This window comes from Bos indicus, chromosome 11 (assembly GCF_029378745.1).
Source record: "Bos indicus isolate NIAB-ARS_2022 breed Sahiwal x Tharparkar chromosome 11, NIAB-ARS_B.indTharparkar_mat_pri_1.0, whole genome shotgun sequence".
In the NCBI taxonomy this organism is placed as follows: Eukaryota; Metazoa; Chordata; class Mammalia; order Artiodactyla; family Bovidae; genus Bos; species Bos indicus.
This window is the reverse complement of record NC_091770.1, coordinates 19,102,006-19,123,531: the sequence shown is the minus strand read 5'-3', so window position 1 is coordinate 19,123,531 and position 21,526 is coordinate 19,102,006. Positions and strand designations below refer to the sequence as shown.

General features: G+C 40.1%; 1 protein-coding gene across 2 annotated transcripts in view; it reads right to left on the bottom strand.

Annotated features, from left to right (window-relative positions):
• The window catches only part of VIT (vitrin), a 124,922-nt gene that overhangs the window by 85,368 nt on the left and 18,028 nt on the right, over positions 1–21,526 (bottom strand). For both annotated transcript variants that reach the window (XM_019970008.2, XM_019970009.2), the window contains exons 2-3: positions 12,031–12,100; positions 1,850–1,915 (exon numbers count right to left, since the gene is read on the bottom strand). In XM_019970008.2, coding sequence (XP_019825567.2) covers positions 1,850–1,915; positions 12,031–12,082 — 118 coding nt within the window. In that variant the 5' untranslated portion in view covers positions 12,083–12,100. The remainder of the gene's footprint in view (positions 1–1,849; positions 1,916–12,030; positions 12,101–21,526) is intronic.

Below are 21,526 nucleotides of genomic sequence, written 5' to 3'. Positions count from 1 at the left end.
ACAGAGTTTCTAATTAGAGAAAAAACTTCATGCATATATTGACTCAAAAATGCTGTCTCACTAGGGAGATTTTGTGAATAAGGTTAGAATTTAGCATATCAGAAATTCAATCCATTTGAGATCTCTCTAAGAGGTTTCCCCTTGGGTCGTTTAGCACAGACTTCCATAGTCACTGAAAACTGTTGTCATGGTAATCATGGAATCTTTCATGATTTTTGTATATGAGTCAATGAAGATACTGGAAACAATCCAAAGGAATTCATACTTGGGTGTGCATTTGTTTCCATATTAACCCAATCACTGTTTTGAACACACGTCTGCCCCTGGGCCAATTCTCTTGGCTCTCAGCCTTGACAGGAATAAATAAACAACTAATTCCTTTTTAGTATTTCAGGCTAGGAGGCTGTGGATGGCTGGCCTTTTGGTCTCTTTTCAACAGGAAGTCATGCACAAACGGCTTAAAGGAACAGAAAAAAAAAAAATGCTGCGTGAAACATCTCTTCTTCTATTTCAGAATTTTAATGTTGCTGATTTCAAGGCACCTAAATCTAATGCCTAAACAGAAGTTTCTGTTGTAGAGAGCACAGAACACTGAATGTACCTCAAGTCTTTCTTTTATGGTCCTTCTTAAATATACCTTAATCCAAGCCTCCGTCGAGTCTACAAATTCACATCCAGGTAGTTCAGTGTGCTCAGAATATTTGAGTGTGAGATTTTCCATTTCTGTCCCATTCTGCTAGTTCCCCCCCACCCCCACATCTATTTTCTCTCCTTTCCTAATAATAGAACACCTTGCATTTAGGGGGCATGTAGATTCTTGAAATCAAGACCTTTCTATTCTCCCTGAATGCTGGTCAATGGTATTTAAGTCAAAGTGGTGTATTTGACTTCCTGGACTTATCTTTAAAAGGAGTAAATATGTCACCTTCTTCATCCCTTCCTACTGACTGGAATGTGGACATGCTGGATGGAGCTGAGGTAGCTATTTTGGACAATGAGTTGAGAGCCATGTTGGGAAAAGCAGAACGGCAAAATAGAAGGAGTGTGGGTCCCCGAAGATTGTGAAACTTCCATAAAAGCCTAGACTATGTTTATAGGAGAGAGAAAGGAAATTCAGTCTTATTTAATCTATGGTTATTTTGGATTTTCTGTTGTCTAATCTTAACTAGAAGCCAAAAATGAAATTAATTATTTCTCTTATCACTGATGGGGTGTGAATTTTTTTGTGAGATTATCCACTGATCCCAGGGCATGCTGGAAGGTGGGCAGCTTTGCTGGATTTTTGCATTAGCCAGACTGAATTTTCTGGTGTGGGGAATTGAGACAGCATTTCCATGGCAGAAAAATGCCTACTTCACATTAGTCATAGAGACACAGTGTTGTCTGGCTTTGTATATACATTTTGAATTTTTCTAATATAGTGAAACATATCTACCCTAAAATAAGAACTTGTATTTCAAATGCTTTTTGGAATAAAATACAACAAATAATGGACTTCTCTGATGGCTCAGTGGGTAAAGAATTCACCTGCTAATGCAGGAGACACAGGAGACATCGGTTCAATCCCTGGATCAGGAAGAACCTCTGGAGAAGGAAATGACAACCCACTCCAGTATTCTTGCCCGAAAAATCCAATGGACAGAGGAGCCTGGTGGGCTACAGTCAAAAGGGTACTAAGAATCATAATTAGTCTGAGTGCAAAGTAATTGGGATAAGAAAATAAAACTCAACCCCAAAACAAACAAACAAAAAAAACCCTAAACTTTCCAAATTAACTGAGACAAGTGTGACAGTCTTCCACATGGAAGACACAAGTCTTGTACTAGTGAGGAATTGCAGCTTTACTTACTGAATTTGGGCCTTTTCATTTTCTTCGTCATTTCTTGATTAGATTGTATTCCGGTCACCAGCAAAACTACATGAAGAAAATGCAAAAAAATCTCATCAGTATTATTTCACTAGATACTTCCTCTCTTTTGACCTTTTTACTTGCTTCAATCACATGTTGAAGTATTCTCATTAGTAAAACTAATTTCCCCTTATTTTATGGTTGAGGAAATAAGATGTATCATTTGTGCTTTTCTCAGCCTCTGCTGAAAGGGCCTTTCAAAAATATCTCTTGGCTATCTGTCCTTTGTTTTGCTGTCTCTAAATTTCACCACACCAACTCCACCATCTTTACTTTTCAAAGACAGGAACACAGGTCTAGAGAAGCCCACTGCTCTGCTGGGACCCAGGAATGCATGACAGAGGCGAGATGGGCGCCCAGGCCCTTCCTGTGCTCTTTCTTCTGTTCCACACTGTTTCCTTTGAGCCTTGTGTTTTTAAAATATAACATAGACCGTTTTTTCCTTATTACCGAAATAATAGATATTGCTGGTAGAAGAGTATAAAAAACGCACAAAAACAGTACTACAGAAAATGTAGAGGAAAGCAAAAGTGTAACATTTTCAGGCTTTTCTGTGTGTGTGTATTCATGTGGGTGCTTTTAAACAAACTTTTGATGATCCTTATACTGTTTACAAGGTGTCATAAACGTATTGGTTTGGCTAAAGAGTTCATTGGCATTCTTGATACCATCTTATGGAAAAATCCACACGAACTTTTTGGCCAACCCAATATTTCTACTTAAAGACATGTAGAGACCTTTTTTTTCCCGGTCATTCAACGTTCCTCCCATAATAATCTTAACTGCCTGCAAAATATTGCAGTGCACGGATGTATCATAATTGAGCCAACTCCTTATTTAATATAAATAGCTTCCTCTTTGCATGGATTTCTTATTATTTCCTTAAAATAACATTCCAAATACAATTTCTTGTCTGAAAGATATGCCCACTTAAATTTTTGACATGTATTGTGAAAATTTCTCAGAGCAATTTTTTATTAATAATCTCTGAAAATTCTCATTCCTCTGTACCTACACTAATTGTACTAGTAAACAGAAAAGCACATTTTTCCTTTCAAAAGGCTGCTCAGTCTCTATTCTTTTTCCTTCCTCTCCAGGAATTCTTCTACCTTACCTACCCAAAGATGGTACTGCTGTAACTTACTTCCATTTTAGCCACTCTTTTGAGAAACCCATTTTCTGGATGCAGTTGGGATTCTGGAGGTGAACATGAGGCAGTAGAATAATTAAAACAGGCATTTTACTTCCTACTTTCTGTGCCTTTTAAAATTTTTATTTAACAGAGCATAGATGCTTGATTGAGGCATAAATCAGGACTTAGGAATTCTTTAATTGGCAACTGTCTTTGAAGAAAAAAGTGGCAATGTCACCAAGTGTTGATTAAGAAAAATTTTTATATATCTTATGATTCTCTAGCTGGGCTGTGCCAGTAATGTACCTCCTGAATTATCCCCAGTTCTGACTGCTTAGCACTCGTTGAGGCCTGGACAGTTGACATACCATGTCCTCCAAGAACAGAACCATAAAAGAGAACTGAGTGAAAACCAAAAATCTAGCCAAGCAGAATGAAGGCAAACATTTTTTAGGTGTTATTTACTTCTGGGGTTTGGGTGGGTGTGAGTGTCCTGGAGGTCTGATTTTTATAGTAGTCTCTGTGTCATTTAACTCTATCCAAAGACCGCATCTTCATTTTATACACAAAAATAAATAGCTAGAATTCTAGAATTTAAAAAAAAAGGATAATAAATATATAGAAAAAATGATGCAAGTTAAGTAGAAAGAGCTAAATAGTAATAAGTTTGGTTATCAGTTCTTGGTGGAAAACCAAGTTCTGTCCTTCTGGGGCTGTGTGCCTGTGGCGAGTGGTTTATAAGTCTCAGTATCATTAGGACTATAAATATTTCAGTAAGACCACCCCATCACTCGCTTTTGCTCACCCAAGACCCTCCAGGCTTAAAACATGCAGAGCTGGGTTCACTTTTACAGCAGTGGTTAATAAAGTCATTATTTGCAGTGGCAGACAGAGGCCCTCCCCTCAGCTTAGATGCTTGTTAATTAAAGCTGCCCAGAAACCACTCCTCAAGGGGAGGGCTGGTCAGTAAGGCCGCAAAAGTGCTTGTGCCCTGAAGCAAATCTTCATTCCTCATCATCAGGGCCCTGCGTGGTACCTTGGAATTGCAATGGAATGCTATTGCCTTAGAACTGGGGTGAGAGGAAAATCTGTTTTGTATTCCTGTTTGTAGGAAGAGACAGAGCACAGAGATGGATGACTGATGCTCACTTCAAAGTCAAAGCAGAACACAGGTCTGAAAGTACTTGCATGGGAGTAGTTAGTTATCTGGCCACTGAGGCCATTAGAATCTAGAGGCTTTGAGGAGATCAAGTCTAGAGTCTGAAGTTCCAGGGCAATCATGATTTACCAACTCTGCAACAATACTTCTCAGTTTTAAAGAATTCAGTGTTCCAATTTTGACTAACATGAAAAGTTCTCACCTTTCACTAGTCATGCTTGACATTTCAAAACAAAGTAAATATTAAAATTATTTTTTCAAATAAAAAATTTCCTCTACTTCTCTTTTTCTCTAATGTGGCCATCAGGATGGTTAAAATGGCTGAGGTACAATTGCTTAAAACTTCAACAGTTTAAATACATTACCATCCAGATAATTTATAGAGAAAATACAAATGAGTTAGCTTGAAACAATGTTAAATATCATTAATGATTAAAAAAATGCAAGCTAAAGCAAAATGACATTATTCTTTCCTCTATTGTGTACTGAATATTGAACTCAGGATTATAGTTATTCCTGGCATGAATTTGGGATTAAGGCAGTCCAGTACATGGTTAGTAAATTCTGAGCAGGTAGAGTCATTCTGGAAAGCCATGGGCAATACATTTCAGTAGCCTTAAAAAGCGTTTCTATTCTTTGTCCTAGAAAATATATACTTAGTAATATATCCCAAGTTATTATCAGAAATATCTAACTAGGATCCAACTAGTCCATCCTAAAGGAAATCAATCCTGAATATTCATTGGAAGGACTGATGTTGAAACTGAAACTCCAATACTTTGGCCACCTAATGCGAAGAGCTGACTCATTGGAAAAGACCCTGATGCTGGGAAAGATTAAAGGCGGGAGGAGAAAGGGACGACAGAGGATGACATGGTTGGATGGCATCACCGACTCGATGAACATGAGTTTGAATGAACTCTGGGAGTTGGTGATGAACAGGGAGGCCTGGGGTGCTGCAGTCCATGGGGTGGCACAGAGTCGGACACAACTGAGCAACTGAACTGAACTGAATCAAAAATATAGACAAAGATTTAGATTTATGTAAAAGATATTCATTACAGCATTATTTCTTTTCCTTTCTATCTTTTTTTTTTCTCAACTGCACAGCACTGAATGCAGGATCTTAGTTCTCCTACCAGGGATAGATCCTGTGCCTCCTACAGTGGAAACACTGAGTCTGGACCACCAAGGAGGTACCAGAGCATTATTTCTAATAGCAATCTGGAAGTAATGAAAGGTTGAACATGTCCCAACAATAGGGGAATCCTAAGCTTTTATTAGGGCTTCACAGGTGGTTCAATGGTAAAGATTCCGCCTGCCACGTAGGAGAAGCGGTTTGATCTCTGAGTTGGGAAGTTTCCCTGGAGATGGAAATAGCAACCCGCTTCAGTATTCTTGCCTGGGAAATCCCATGGGCAGAGGAGCCTGGTGGGCTCCATGGACTCCATACAGTTGATGGGCTAGAATGAGGCATTCTTATAAAAGTTCTAGACACATATTAAGCATTCAGTAAGTATTTACTAATTTGATCACTGGTTAGATGTTCTGGCACTTCATGTCTTTCCTTGAATGTAAATGGATTCTCATTATAATTTATTACCAACAGGAAAAGTGGAACACAAGGGACTATTAACCATACAGTCCATGGGGTCACAAAGAGTCTGACATGACTTAGCGACCACAACAACAAACAAAGCATTGATTACGAATGATGCGCAGCAGAAGATTAAACGACCTGGAAAGCTCTAATCGTAATCTTGACTCTGACAAAATTAAAACATATACAGAGAGAAATACCTGGAACAAAAAATCCCAAAATTTTAATAATGGCGGAATTATAATTCCTATTTTGTATTTTCTGTGTTTTTCCCATTTCAAAGTATATTTCTTGTAAATACATACACACACACACATATATATTCTATATTTTTTATAGAATGTTTCTTTTCTTGTTAGAAAAAGACAATTGTTCTTTAATTTGTTCATATTGATACCATATTGATGTAACAATGAAAAACACTTTCTAAAATCATTGGCATGGTTAATAGTCCCTTGTGTTCCACTTTTCCTGTTGGTAATAAATTATAATGAGAATCCATTTACATTCAAGAAAAGACATGAAGTGCCAGAACATCTAGCCAGTGATCAAATTAGTAAATACTTACTGAATGCAAAATATGTGTCTAGAACTTTTATAAGAATGCCTCATTCTAGCCCATCAACTTCCTGTTCGATCCCTTAGTGCCACTCAGGATACTAACTCAGGTGGTGTTAACAAGGACTCTTTCCTTGACCAACTTTAGTCAGGCTCCTCTAAGCCCTCTTCTCAACAAGGCTTTGACCTTGGGCTTGTGCCTCTGTCCTTGTAGGGCCGCCACCATGTGGTTTTAGCAAGAATCTTGTTTAGAGAGAATCTTGCGCTCTTGATATCTGATCATTCTGGTCTGCCTTTAGCAAGAATACTGTCTAGTCAGTTTTGCAAGAATCTCCCTATTCCCTTGCTATCCTCTCAGTCTTTTCCATTCCCTGACCTCTGCAACCTGCACCTTGGCTATAAATCCCCATTTTTTCTTGTTGTGTTCGGAGTTGAGCCCAGTATAACACTGGCCTCTCCTTTCCCCTCTCGCAGTGGTTTCTGATTAGCATCTGTTTTTACTGCTTTAAATACTGTCCAGCTCTGGTGCTCTTTAACAGTGTTCACAGTACCTTCCTAAAAGCTGATTCATAATGCAGGTCATTTTAAATCAGCTCCAATTACCCCTATGCTTCGATTTGGAGTTGCATATTCAATGAAACACCTACCATCAAATACATCAGAGTTCCATGGCAGAAACAGGACAACTTATTCTCTATAATCACATAAATCAATAAATTATACTTCAGATCACTGAATATTGAAGCTGGGAGGAGCTTTGGAGGTCATCTTTTTATTTTATAGAAAAGAAGCCAAAGTCAAGGTTGATATCTTGGCTAAATCTGCTGTTTTTGAGGGGGTGGGGACAGAAGTTGGAGCCAGAATGCATGTTTCTGGTGCAGCCTTAGGCTTTTTAGGCTCCTTTCTCCCCATAAGTGCAGCTGTTGATTTATGTGCTGCTCCAATGACAGTGGGCAGCATAAAACTCTGCTACGTCATAAATTTACACATATTTAGAGCGACCAGGCTAGCTCTGATATGTATTGATTAAACACTTAATTGACATTAATTTAGAGGGCTTTGGGGGGATCACTGGCTGGTTCTGTGTGATATGGTGATTTATGATAAATATACATTTTGGCCTTTTGGCCAAGTTCCTGGCTAACAGCTCCATAAACCCCTGGAATATCCTCAGTGATAAGAGCATCTTTTGTTATAATATTTGATTTCTTGTCCTCAGTTCCTGAAATCAGAGTCATAAAGGTGAAATAGATGTCTTGTTACTCGTAACAAGCCCCTTTCAGTTACAACTGTTTATGTTAATGAGCTGGCTTTTGAAAATCCCTGAAGATGACAGAGCTGGTTGCCAGGGGAACCAACCCAGAATAGAGGGTTGGAATTTATTCCCATCTCCTGATTTCCCAGGAGGAAAGAGGGGCTGGAGGTTGAATCAATCACCAATGGCCAGTGAGTTAATCAATCATGTCTGTGTAATGAAGCCTCCATGAAAACCCCAGAAGAGGGTTTCAAAGGGCTTCCATGTTGACAAACCAGAGCTCTCCCATGTGCCCCTGTGCTGGGCCCAAATTCCATGGGGACAGAAGCTCCTTTGTTCATTACCTTGCCCTATGTGTCTCTTTTATCTGGCTGTTGATATGTATCCTTTAATATCCTTTGTAATAAATTGGTAATCTAGTGAATAAACGTTTCCTGAGGTCTGTGAGCTGCTCCAGAAAATTAATCAAATCCAAGGAGAGGGTCACGGGAACCTCTGATTTGTGGCCAATCTGTCAGAAGAGCAAATGACAACCCAACTTGCAGTTGGCATCTGGAATGTGTGTGTGTGTGAGACTGAGCCTTTACCTGTGGAATCTGATGCTATCTCCAGGTAGATGGTGTCAGAATTGAAGTGAGTTGTAGGACACCCAGCTGGTGTTGAGGAATCACTCAGTGTGGGGGGAAAAACTCACACAGAGGAATTGTGGTGTGCAGAATCAGACTCAGACTCTGAAACCCGAAATATCCAACATCCCTGAGAGACTACTTCATTTGGCAATGTTTTTTGAGTGGCTGTAAGATGTGCTGAGGACTTAAAATGCAACAATGAGCAAGACACAGCTCCTGCGCTTGTGATGCACAGTGTTGGGGTAGCAGACTCCTGAGATGAATACAATATTACAAGGTTATAATCAATACAGGGCTCCAGGGAAACTCACAGGAAGATGATCTGATCAGTTAGAGGGCAGAGGAAGCTTCCTGGAGGACTGTTGGGATGTGTGGGGGTGAGAGGAAAAATATTCTAGGAAACGGAACCACATAGTCAAAGTCCGGGAAGTAAATGACTTGACTTTCATGGGAATGAGAGGATCAGCACTTTCCACGTCCCTGGAAGCCAGGATTGGGCTCTGTGATTAAGAGGAGAGCAGGAAAGGATGGAAAGAGCCATATCAGAGAGGCCTCATCAGCAAGCAAAGTGCTTTAAGAGGCCTGGGCTCTTAAAGGGAAACATTGAGTGTTAAATCAGGAGAGTCGAATCAGATACGGGCTTTAGGGAGATTAATCGGGGTGTGTTGTGGAGAATGAGTTGGATAAGGATGTGGGTCAGGGAGGCTGTCACAGTGCTGAAGAGGGTTATGGGGAACTTGAGAGAAATAGTCCTGGGATAGTGACAAGCAGATGCATAAAGAGATGTCAGGGAGGGGGACATATATGGACATAGAGAAAGAACTTTGTAATAGGAATCTCCTTTTTCTACTTTGATTTCTTACTTTTGAGATGAGCCAAAAGTAAGGGAAATGGATTTTGCCGGTTGAGAGGGGCAGGTCAAAGAAGGACACTCAAGTTCTTCTCGGTTCCACAATGTGGGGGACATGGCAAACGGGAACTGGACTCAGGGTTTCTGTGTTTTGTTCTGTTTGTTTTACTGTGGCTAAGTCCTTCCTATTCCTGACCTCCTGCCCCACCTCTATCCCACCGTGTCCACCTCTACTAACCTATAGGTTAGTAGACAGAGACAGCCTCTCAGAAGGGCAAAGTGGGAACGAAGGACCCTGTGCTCTTAACATGAATATTGCCTGCTAAGTTAGTGGTGGAGTCAGAATAAGATTCCCCTAGCCTCCTAGCCCAGCTTCCTACCAGCATGCCAGGAATCTCCTTGCCTTTTCAGCTGTGTCACCTCTTTCTCCTCCAGCCCTCAGTTCTGCTGTGTAGACTCCCTCTGCACAGACCTTGTGCATTCTGAGTATATTATGGGTTGAATTGTGTCCCTTCCCTCCTTCCTAAAGTCATAGGACTTCCTGTTGGACTTCATGTTGAAGTCCTAGCCCCCACAACCTCAGAAGATGACCTTCATTGTAAATAGAGTGGTTGCAGATGTAATTAGCTGAGTAAGGATAAAGTCATGTGTGAGCTCAGTCATGTCTGACTCTTTGTGACCCCATGGACTACATATAGCCTGCCAGTCTCCTCTGTCCATGGAATTTTCCAGGGAGGAAAATGGAGTGGGTTGCTATTTTCTTCTCCAGGGGATCTTCCTAACCCAGGGATTGAACCCTTGACATGAGCATTGGCAGGTGGATTCTTTACCACTGAGTCACAGGGAAGCCCAAAGGTGAGGTCATCAGTTCAGTTCAGTTCAGTCGCTCAGTTGTGTCCAACTCTTTGTGACCCCATGAATTGCAGCACGCCAGGCCTCCCTGTCCATCACCAACTCCCGGAGTTCACTCAAACTCACGTCCATCGAGTCAGTGATGCCATCCAGCCATCTCATCCTCTGTTGTCCCCTTCTTCTCCTGCCCCCAATCCCTCCCAGCATCAGAGTCTTTTCCAATGAGTCAACTCTTCACATGAGGTGGCCAAAGTATTGGAGTTTCAGCTTTAGCATCAGTCCTTCATACTGGGCTCCTAATCCAATAGACTGGGGTTATAAAAGGGGAAATTTGAATATAGACACAGACACATACAGAGGGAGAATACCATGTGAAAATGACGGCATAGATTGGGGTGAGGCCAAGAATGCCAAAGATTGCCAGCAAACTACGAGCAGCTAGAAGAGAGGCATAGAACATATTTCCTTCTAAAGGAATTGGCCCTGCTGACACCTTGATTTTGGACTTTTAGCCTCTGCAATTGTGAAAGAATAAAATTTCGTTGTTCTAAGCCCACCTAGTTTGTGGTATTTTGTTATGGCAGCTCTAGCAAACTAATCGGAGAAGTCAATGGCACCCCACTCCAGTACTCTTGCCAGGAAAATCCCATGGATGGAGGAGCCTGAAAGGCTGCAGTCCATGGGGTCGCTAAGAGTTGGACACGACTGAAGCGACTTAGCAGCAGCAGCAAACTGTCTAAAAGGCCTTTGTACCCTTCCCTGGTAATAGCTTCACAGTGACCTATAAGATCACTCTGCCTGACATAGAGTGGCCACAGCCCTATAGGGTCAGGATTAATAGACGATTACCCTTGGGCTTAGTGCCAAAGCCATCATCACTTTTCTTTCTTTCAGCAGGTTTACCTGCTGCTCCTTAAGGGCCTACCCCAAATTGTGTTCTCTGGTGATAAGCTTAAAGGATTTCTCTAAAAATATGAGTTGCCAATGGTACACCTAGATAGCAAGTTGAAAAGCAGAGACATTACTTTTTTGACAAAGGTCTGTATAGTCAAAGCTATGGTTTTTCCAGTAGTCATATATGGATGTGAGAGTTGGACCATAAAGAAGGCTGAGCACTGAAGAATTGATGCTTTTGAACTGTGGTGTTGGAAAAGACTCTTGAGAGTCCCTTGGACAGCAAGGAGATCAAACCAGTCAATCCTAAAGGAGATCAGTCCTGAATATTCACTGGAAGGACTAATGCTGAAGCTGAAGCTCCAATGTTTGGCCAGCTGATGCAAAGAGCCGACTCACTGAAAAAGACCCTGTGTGTGTGTGTGTGTGTAAGTTGCTCAGTCATGTCCAACTCTTTGCGACACCATGGACTATAGAGTTCATGGAATTCTCCAGGCCAGAATACTGGAGTGGTTAGCCTTACCCTTCTCCAGGAGATCTTCCCAACCCAGGGATCGAACCCAGGTCTCCCACATTGCAGGCAGTTTCTTTACCAGCTGAGCCATAAGGAAAAAGACCCTGATAATGGGAAAAACTGAAGCAAGAGAAGGGGATGACAGAGGATATGATGATTGGATGGCATCACCGACTCAATGGACATGAGTTTGAGCACATTCTGGGAGACAGTGAAGGACAGGGAACCTTGGCATGCTGCAGTCCATGGGTTCACAAAAAGTCAGACTCAGCAACTAAACAAGGTCACGTCAGAGATAAGAATTATTATTATTTTTTTTAGAAATTAAGAAATAAGTTTCCTAAATTCAGAATCTGTCAATATGCTTTATGTGAAATATTTGCCAGTTGCTGAATAATATACACACACAAATATGTGTTTATGTATGTATGCTTAGTATGTAATATATAGACATATATCTGCAATATATACTTGCTTTATGTAAAAAAATATATAGACATACATCCTGAATGTGATCTACATTTAACATTCTGTTAAACATCTCTCCAAAATGTTTATCCTAAAAAGATACACTGAACTGTTTATATGCTCTGTCTTGGATTAAACCTCTTGGCAAGATTCTTTGGACGTTAGGAGAATGTTAAAAGTGTATCCAGATACACATATAAAAGTACTTACCAAGGAACATTTCAATAACAGATGCCTTCATAGTGAGGACAACAATCCCCATAAATATCAAAATGGCACCCTAGAGAGGAAGAAACAATAACATCATCATGTTTCAGCCAAGAGTTCTGAACTGCGTGCACAGAGTGTAGGGAGGAGCGGCCTCATTTTGCATTGCCCTCTAGAGTCTTAAGATTTCAAGCTGTGGCTCTCTGTAAACAACACGTGGAGATGGAGGAGGTCAGCTGTAGTGGTACCCAGAGAGGCTTTTCTCAGAAAACCCATTCTAGCTGCCAGCCTCCCCTTCTTCAGAAATGTGGTCTTAGACTAAAGAGGAAATAATTCCGCAATTTCCTGAATATGTTCAACCAGTCTTCAAATTAGGACAAAAGTCACACTTATGGTATTTACAGAACATTTTTTGATTACAAACTGTTCTAGATTACAAAAGCGATTCATTCACTGTTTACTCAATAAACATTTACCAAACTCCTATTATACGCCTAGGGATGAGTTTATAAAAATGGAATTAAAAAATAGTTCTGCTCTTAAAAGACACAGTTTGATAGAAGTGAAAAAACATACGTGGACAGAAATGACCCTAATATTAGAGAGTGTGCAGGCAGAAAGTGAAGAGGAACTAAAAAGCCTCTTGATGAAAGTGAAAGAAAAGAGTGAAAAAGTTGGCTTAAAGCTCAACATTCAGAAAATGAAGATCATGGCATCTGGTCCCATCACTTCATGGCAAATTGATGGGGAAACAGTGGAAACAGTGTCAGACTTTATTTTGGGGGGCTCCAAAATCACTGCAGATGGTGATTGCAGCCATGAAATTAAAAGATGCTTACTCCTTGGAAGGAAAGTTATGTCCAACCTCGATAGCATATTCAAAAGCAGAGACATTACTCTGCCAACAAAGTAATCTAGTCAAGGCTATGGCTTTTCCAGTGGTCATGTATGGATGTGAGAGTTGGACTGTGAAGAAGGCTGAGTGCCGAAGAATTGATGCTTTTGAACTGTGCTGTTGGAGAAGACTCTTGAGAGTCCCTTGGACTGCAAGGAGATCCCACCAGTCCATTTTAAAGGAGATCAGTCCTGGGTGTTCTTTGGAAGGAATGATGTTAAAGCTGAAACTCCAGTACTTTGGCCACCTCATGTGAAGAGTTGACTCATTGGAAAAGACTCTGATGCTGGGAGGGATTGGGGGCAGGAGGAGAAGGGGACGACAGAGGATGAGATGGCTGGATGGCATCACCGACTCAATGGATGTGGGTTTGAGTGAACTCCGGAAGTTGATGATGGACAGGGAGGCCTGGCGTACTGCAATTCATGAGGTTGCAAAGAGTCGGACAGGACTGAGCGACTGAACTGAACTGAACTGAGGCCTCAAAAGGGAGAATAAGGGGAGTTTATGGACCAGTGGTTCTCAAACTTAGCCACATATTAATATCGTCTGGGAGTTTTGAAAGGCCCTGATGTCCGGGCTGCATCTCAGACTAATTGAATGAAAATCTCTTGAGAGTGGGGTCTATCTAGGCATCAGGTTTTTTCAAAACTCCACAGGTAATTCCAATGTACAGCCAAGTTTGAGTGATTTAGAACAAGGCTTCCTAAAACTTAATGTACATATCTGGGGATCTTGTTAAAATTCAGATTCTAATCCAGAGAGTTGCCAAGAAGTCCCTAAGAATTTTAGAGAAAAGAGAGATTATGTCAGCTGTGGGAATAAGAGAAAGTCTCATGAAGGTGGCAGCAATTGGGTGAACTCCGAGAGATGAAAATAGGAGACGAAGTGGCTCCAAGTTGAGGTGAACAGCATTTAAAGATGCTCAGAGGTTGGAAAGCACAGTGGATACAAAGATGCTATTGGTCTGTAGGGGTTCCAACTTCTCTTAAGGCTATGAGGGAACCTTAGGTTTATTCATACCACCATTAATTGAATGAATACTGTGCACACTATATTGTCTAGAATCTGCACAGTAAGCAAAGTAGCAGATTTTATGATCCCTGTTAAACAAATGAGGAAACTAAGGCTTAGAAAGGTAAATTAGAGGTTATACACATGGTAACCAGGCCGTGAGTAGGATTAGAATGGAGGTGGCAGTAGGTGGGAAGGATCTACCCTGGGCTTAGGCCATATGGAAGAATATGGTCTGTAGAGAATTTAAAGACTTAAAGTTGGTCTGCTCTTTATTATCCTTATAAACTAGCAATTCTAAACAATGTCAGTGATAAAGCTCTCCTCCTCTCTGGGGCAGATGGCACCCACTATATTCACTCCCCACCCCCTCACCCCGCGCCTGCCACTGCTGAGTGGCTTTTAGGTTTTAGCTGGCACTCATAACTCTACCCCCTGCTATGTCCACTGGTGTGCTAGGAAACCTGCTGTCTGGAAAAGAAGCTCTGATTTAAAGCATTTGTCAATTTCTGTGGCATAAATCCTCCCACCGTGGGTGATTTTGAAGTCACCAAAGTGATGTCACTGCCTGGAGATTTGGAAAGAGAGAAACACAATCTGGTACTAGCTAAGTCTAGAGCAAGCATATAATTAATATGTAGATACACTTCTGTGCAGAGTTTATTAACAAAAAGCAATTATTAGATTATAGCTAGGGTAGTAATACAAACACTTGATACTATCAACTTAAAACTGATAGTTGAAAGGCTTTATTACAAACAAATTAGGCAGCAAGAGTAACCTCAAGCAGAACTGTCCCTTTGCTAATTTCCAGCAACAGCTGTAATGTGTTAAATTTCCCAATTAAGGTAGTTGACCACTAGCTAAGTAAAAGGAAAATGTTTTTTTTCCTTCAAAATAGAAATAATCATACACTGTATATGATTGGCAATTTGATACTTAATTAGCTGGGTCATATTTTGGAAATAATGTGATAAAAAGTCAAATTTTTTTTTTTTTTTTTGTCTTTTACTAGTTTGAGAAACGGCAGATCAGCTCACATGTTTCCTGTTGGGATAAATGCAGTATATTAATCTGCTTCCTGACCCACCTAATTAGCTTCACCAATTGGCTGTTGTCATCTGGCACTGGACTTTAAAAATTTTTTTTATTTATTTTTTCATTGAAGGATAATTGCTTTACAATATTGTGTTGGTTACTGCCATACATCCACATGAATCAGCCAAGATATACATATGTCCCCTTCCCCTCGCACTTGAATCTCCCTCCCACCTCCCACCCCATGCCGCTCCTCCAGGTTGTCACAGAGCACACTGGTCTGAGCGCCCTGAGTCATGCAGCAAATCCCCACTGTATCTGTTTGACAAATGGTCATTTCTATGTTTCCACGCCGCCCTCTCCATCCGTCCCACCCTCTCCCTCCCACAGTGTGCTCACAGGTCTGTTTTCTGTCTGCCTCTCCACTGCCGCTCTGCAAATGGGTTCGTCAGTACCCTAGATTCCATATATATGTATTCATATACTATATTTGCTTTTCTCTTTTTCACTTCACTTTGTATAATAGGCTCTAGGTTCATTCACCTCATTAGAACTGATTCAAGTGTCTTCCTTTTTATAGCTGAGTGATATTCCTTGTGTGTATGTACCACAACTTTGTCCAGTCATCTGTCAATGTACCTCTAGGTTCCTTTGTCTGTGAGTCATTCCAGATTTCTCTTTCTCTTGTCCTGCACATCTTTTCCATCAACCAAGACTGTTGGCTCTACATTCATAATTTGTCCAGACTCTAACCGCTTCATCCTATATTTACCATTGCCATCTGGTCCAGGCCATGCCCCCTTTCACCTGGATTAAAGCAATTAGCCTCCTAACTAGGGTGTTTCCTTCTTCCTCTGCAAACTGAAGTCCACACAGCCGCCATGGTGATCCTCTTCAAAGCAAATCAGGTCACGGCATTCCTCAGATCAAAACTTCTGTGGTTCTCTATCTTAGAAGAAAAGCGAAAATCCAGGCAAATGGCTCAGGACCCCATGAAATTTGGCTGCCTTTGGCCCTCTGACCTCTCTTCCCTCCATTCTCCTTCTCACTTACTAAGCTCTGGGCACATCTCACCCTTCAGGGTCTCTGCACTTACTGTTAACTCTATCTGGATGCTCTTCCCCCAGATCAGAACAGGGTTTACTCCCTTATTTCTTTCAGGTCTTTGCTAAATGTTATCTTCTCCTGAGATTTTCCCTGATCACTCACCTTAAAATTGCAATCCCTCTCCCACCCACCATCAAGTGGTACACCCTACCAAGTGGTGCCAGTGGTAAAGAATTCACCAGCCAATGCAAGACACACAAGTTCAGTCCGTGAGTTGGAAAAATCCCCTGGAGAAGGAAATGGCGACCCACTCCAGAATCCTTGGCTGGAAAACTCCCATGGACAGAGGAGCCTGGCAGGCCATAGTCCATGGGGTCCCAAGAGTTGGACATGACTGAGTACCACCAAGCATCATCCTTTCCCTATTATCTTTTTTTTTTTTTTTTTTTTCAGTCACTTACCACCTCTGACATACTCTGTACTTTGCTTATTGTATTTGTTTATTGTTTGTGTTCCCCACTGGAATGCAAGCTCCATGAAGGCAGGAATTTTTATTTGATCTTTTATGGGCTCGATAAATATATTGAATCCATGAGTGAATAGTTAGGGCTCTTTCTTTTCCCAAGGAAATAAAGGAAACAAAACGAAGACAATCTGTGACTACTCTAAAAGCTACTGAATTGTATACTTCAGAGGTGTATTTTATGACATGTGGATTATATTTCAGTAAGCATTGTTAATAGTCAACAAACTTAAAGGGAAGATGGGATTGCAGAGAAAGGGGCCTGCAGATCTGTCCTACAACTTAAGAAGACACGATAGACCTGACCTTCACACAAAGGGGTGGATGGATTAAAAAACAACAGGATTCCAGGAAACATACTAACCCCTGAGGAAATATCCCGCAAGTGCTGACTCATCAGTAATGCACCGCAACCAGAATCATCTGGTCCCTTAGAATCAGAATGTGCTGAGGTTTCTTTCTTACCACTGCATTTTCTCTCTTTCCTTGGTTCATTTACTTACACATTTCAAGTATAAATATGCCTTTTGAAACATGTGAAAAAAATGCAAACCCTTTCTTAGCCTTTACAGAAACGAGATAAGGATGACCACTAGTATTGTTGAACAGTTTCTGCAGGCAGTTCAATGTGATGGAGCTGTGGGGTACACAGTGATGTTGGAACCTTACTATCTCATGTGCTCACCAGGTTTCTAACAAAAACAGAACAATAGAGGTTTCCAAAAGAATGAGTTACTTGATTCATAGATTTATAAATTGTGAGATGTAGTATAGAGTTCTGAATATGAAGTTCCGGTAAGGTAAAGGAAGGCTGATTGTGAGATAAAAGTATGCATAAATAGAGTAGCCAGCCAATTTAATTAACTCTCTTGCTGCCTAGAATTAGAAAACAGCTGATTATTGGTAATAAATAATAATGCCACCTTATTTTGTATGGTTCTTCAGTGTTTTTCCTCCATTTTTAAAAAAGTATGGTAAAATACAAAAACATGAAATTTATCTTAACCATATTTAAGTGTACACTTCAGCAATATGAAATACATCCATAAAATGCTATCATCACCATTACCCATCTTAAGAATTCTTTTTGTCTGTAAAATTGAAACTCCAGATCCATTAAACTGTAACTCCCCATTCTCCTGGAAATTACCATTTTCGTTTCTGGCTCTATGATTTTGACTATTCTAAGTACCTCATACATAGTATTTTCTTCTTGTGACTAGCCTATTTCAAATAGCATAATGTTCTTAAGGTTCACTCATATTGTAGCACATGTCAGAATTTCTTTCCTTTTTTAGGCTGAATAATATATACCATATTTTCCTCATCTATTTATCTGCTGATGGACACATGGGTTGCTTGTGTGTTTTAGTTATTGTGAATAAAGTTGCTATGTACATGGATGTAAGATTATTTCTTTGAGACCCTGTCTTCAATTCTTTTGTGTCTCTACCCAGAAATGAAATTGTTGGATCATATGGTAATTCTATTTTTAATTTTTTTGTGGAAACTCCATACTGTTTTCCAGAGTGGCTGTATTACTTTACATTCCCACTAATATTGTACAAAGGTTCTAATGTTTCCACATTTTCCCAGCCCTTATTATTTTCTGTTTCTTTCGATAGTGGTAGTGGTAGTGGTAGTTGCTTAGTCGTGTCCGACTCTTGGAGACCCCACGGACTGTAGCCCATCAGGGTCCTCTGTCTATGGGACTCTCCAAGCAAGAATACTGGAGTGGGTTGCCATTCCCTTCTCCAGAGAATGTTTGCGACCAAGGGATTGAATCCAGGTCTCCTATATTGCAGGCAGATTCTTTACTACATGAGCTACAGGGAAGTCATCCTAATTGGTGTTAGATGGTATCTCATTTTGTTTTGATTTGCATTTCTCTAATGATTAGTGATGTTGAACATCTTTTCATGTGCTTATTGGCCATTTGTGTATCTTCTTTGGAGAAATGTCTGTCTGAGTCCTTTGCCCAGTTTTTGATTAGATTGTGTTTTGATTGTTGTTGAATTTTAGAAGTTTTTCTATACTTTCTGGATATTAATCCCTTATCAGATATATGATTTGTGAATATTTTTTATAAATAAATAAATTTATATTTAATATCATAAAACAAACCCAATGTTGTGATGCTCTTGTCCTGTGTTTTCTTTTAAGAGTTTTATAGTTTTAGGTCTTACATTTAGATCTTTGATCCACTTGAGTTAATTTTTGTATATGGTATTTGGTAAGGGTCCAAGTTTTTTCTTTTGTGTATGTATATCAACTTTTCCTGGCACCATTTGTTGGAGAGACTGCCTTTTCCCCATTGAATGATCTTGGCAAGAAAATCATTTAACCACATATGTGAGGGTTAATTTGGGGCTCTATGTTCTGTTCCATTGGTATGTATGTCTGTATTTATGCTAGTCCTACAGCCCTTCTTTTCTTTTTCAAGATTGCTTTAGATATTTGGGGTCCTTCAATATTCCGTATACATTTTTGTATTTTTTTTTTCATTTCAGCAAAAAGTATCATTGGGATTTTGATAGTGCATTAAATCTGTAGATTGCTTTGAATAGAACTGATGTCTTAACAATGCCAAGTCTTCTAATTCACGAACATGTGATGCTCCTACTTGTTTATACCTTCTTTAGTTTCTTTCAGTAATTAATGTTCTATAGAGTTCATTGTCGGAGAAGGTAATGGCACCCCACTCCAGTATTCTTGCTTGGAAAATCCCATGGGCAGAGGAGCCTGGTAGGCTGCAGTCCATGGGGTTACTAAGAGTCAGACACGACTGAGCGACTTCACTTTCGCTTTTTACTTTCATGCATTGGAGAAGGAAATGGCAACCCACTCCAGTGTTCTTGCCTGGAGAATCCCAGGGACGGGGGAGCCTGGTGGGCTGCTGTCTATGGGGTCGCACAGAGTCGAACATGACTGAAGTGACTTAGCAGCAGCAGCAGCAGCAGAGTTCATTGTACAAGTCTTTTACCTCCTTGATTAAGTTTAATTCCTAAGTATTTTATTCTTTTTGTTACGACTGTAAATGGAATTGTTTCCTTAATTTCTTTTTCTGATTGTTCATTGTTAATGTATAAAAATGCAACTGACTTTTGTGTGTTGATGTTGAAGCCTACTACTTTGCTGAATTCATTTATTAGTTTTACAATTCTGTTGTGGAATCCTTAGGATTTTCTACATGCATGATCACATTATCTGCAAACAGAGACAATTTTATTTCTTCCTTTCCATGTGCATAGGTTAAAGTGGATGGTATTTTTACTTATTTTTCTTGCTTAATTGCTCTGGCTAGAACTTCCAGTACTGTGTTGAATAGAAGTAGTGAAAGCAGGCGTCTTTGCCCTTCTCCTGACCTTAGAGGGAACGCCTTTAGTCTTTCACCATTGAGCATAACATTTGTTGTGCATTTTTCATGAATGGCTTTTATTAGGATGATGCTGCTTTCTCCTCTACCTAGTTTTTTGGGCATTTTTATCATGAAATGGTGTTGAATTTTGTCAGGTGTTTTTTCTGCTTCAATTGCAGTGATTGTGTGGTATTTTTCTCCTTCATTCTGTTAACATGGCATATTACATTAATTGATTCTTGTGTATGTAACCATCCTTGCATTATAGGAATAAATCCAATTTGGTTATGGTGTATAATTATCTTAATATGCTAGTGAATTCAGTTTGCTAATATTTTGTTGAGGATTTTTTGCAATCAGTATTCATAAGAGATATTGTATTGATATGGGAAACTGTGCTTTCCTTTTCTTGTAGCATCTTTGGTTTGGTATCCAGGTAACGGTGGCCTCATAGGATGAATTAAAAGTGAAAGTGAAGTCGCTCAGTTGTGTCCGACTCTTTGCGACCCCATGGACTGTAGCCTACCAGGCTCCTCCATCCATGGGATTTTCCAGGCAATAGTCCTGGAGTGGATTGCGATTTCCTTCTCCAGGGCATCTTCCCAACCCAGGTCTCCAGAATTGTAGACAGACGCTTTACCGTCTGAGCCACCAGGGAAGTCATAAGATGAATTAAAAGTGCCCTGTAATTTTCAATTTTTAGAAAAAGTTTGAGAAGAATTGGTATTAGTTCTTCTTTAAATGTTTAGTAGAGCTCACTAGTGAAATCATCAGGTCCACAGCTTTTCTTTGTTGTAAGATTTTTGATTACTGATTCATTCTCCTTACTAGTTATAGATCATTCAGATTTTCTATTCATAATTTAGTCTCAGTAGGCTTTGTGTTTTTAGGAATTTGTTCATTTCATCTAGATTATCCAATTTGTTGGTGTACAGTTACTCATGAAAAAAGTTAAAGTGTTAGTTGCTCAATTGTGTCTGACTCATTGTGACCCCATGGACTATAGCCCATTAGGAATTTCTGTCCATGAAATTCTCCAGGCAAGAATACTGGAGTGGATAGCTATTCCCTTTTCCACGGGATCTTCCTGACCCAGGGATTGAACCTGAGTCTCCTACATTGCAGGTGGATTTTTTACCATCTGAGCCACCAGGGAAGCCCAGTTGTTCATAGTACTCTCATAATTTTTTTTTTTACCTTATTTATTTTTAACTAAAGGATAATTGCTTTACAGTATTGTGTTGGTTTCTACCAAACATCAACATGAATCAGGTTTACCCATGTCCCCTCCCACTTGAGCATTTCTCCCACCTCCCTCCCCATCCCACCCCTCTAATCTTTTTAATTTTAGTAACAGTGGTTGCTTCAGGGAAAGAGAACTGGGTGATCAGAGATAGGAGCGAGTTTTACAGTTTTGTTCTGTTCAAATCTTTAAACTATGCACATAATGTTAATAAAACAAATTGATAAAATGATCTCTCTTGGGAAGACTTAACATATACAGACAGTGTTGATACCAAATGAGAAGCTACAGTAACTTCCAAACCCTCTCCTTGCTTTTTTGCTCCAGATCACCTTTCCCTCTGGTTAGAAAGGATCACCTTCCTAAAACACAGCTCTCACT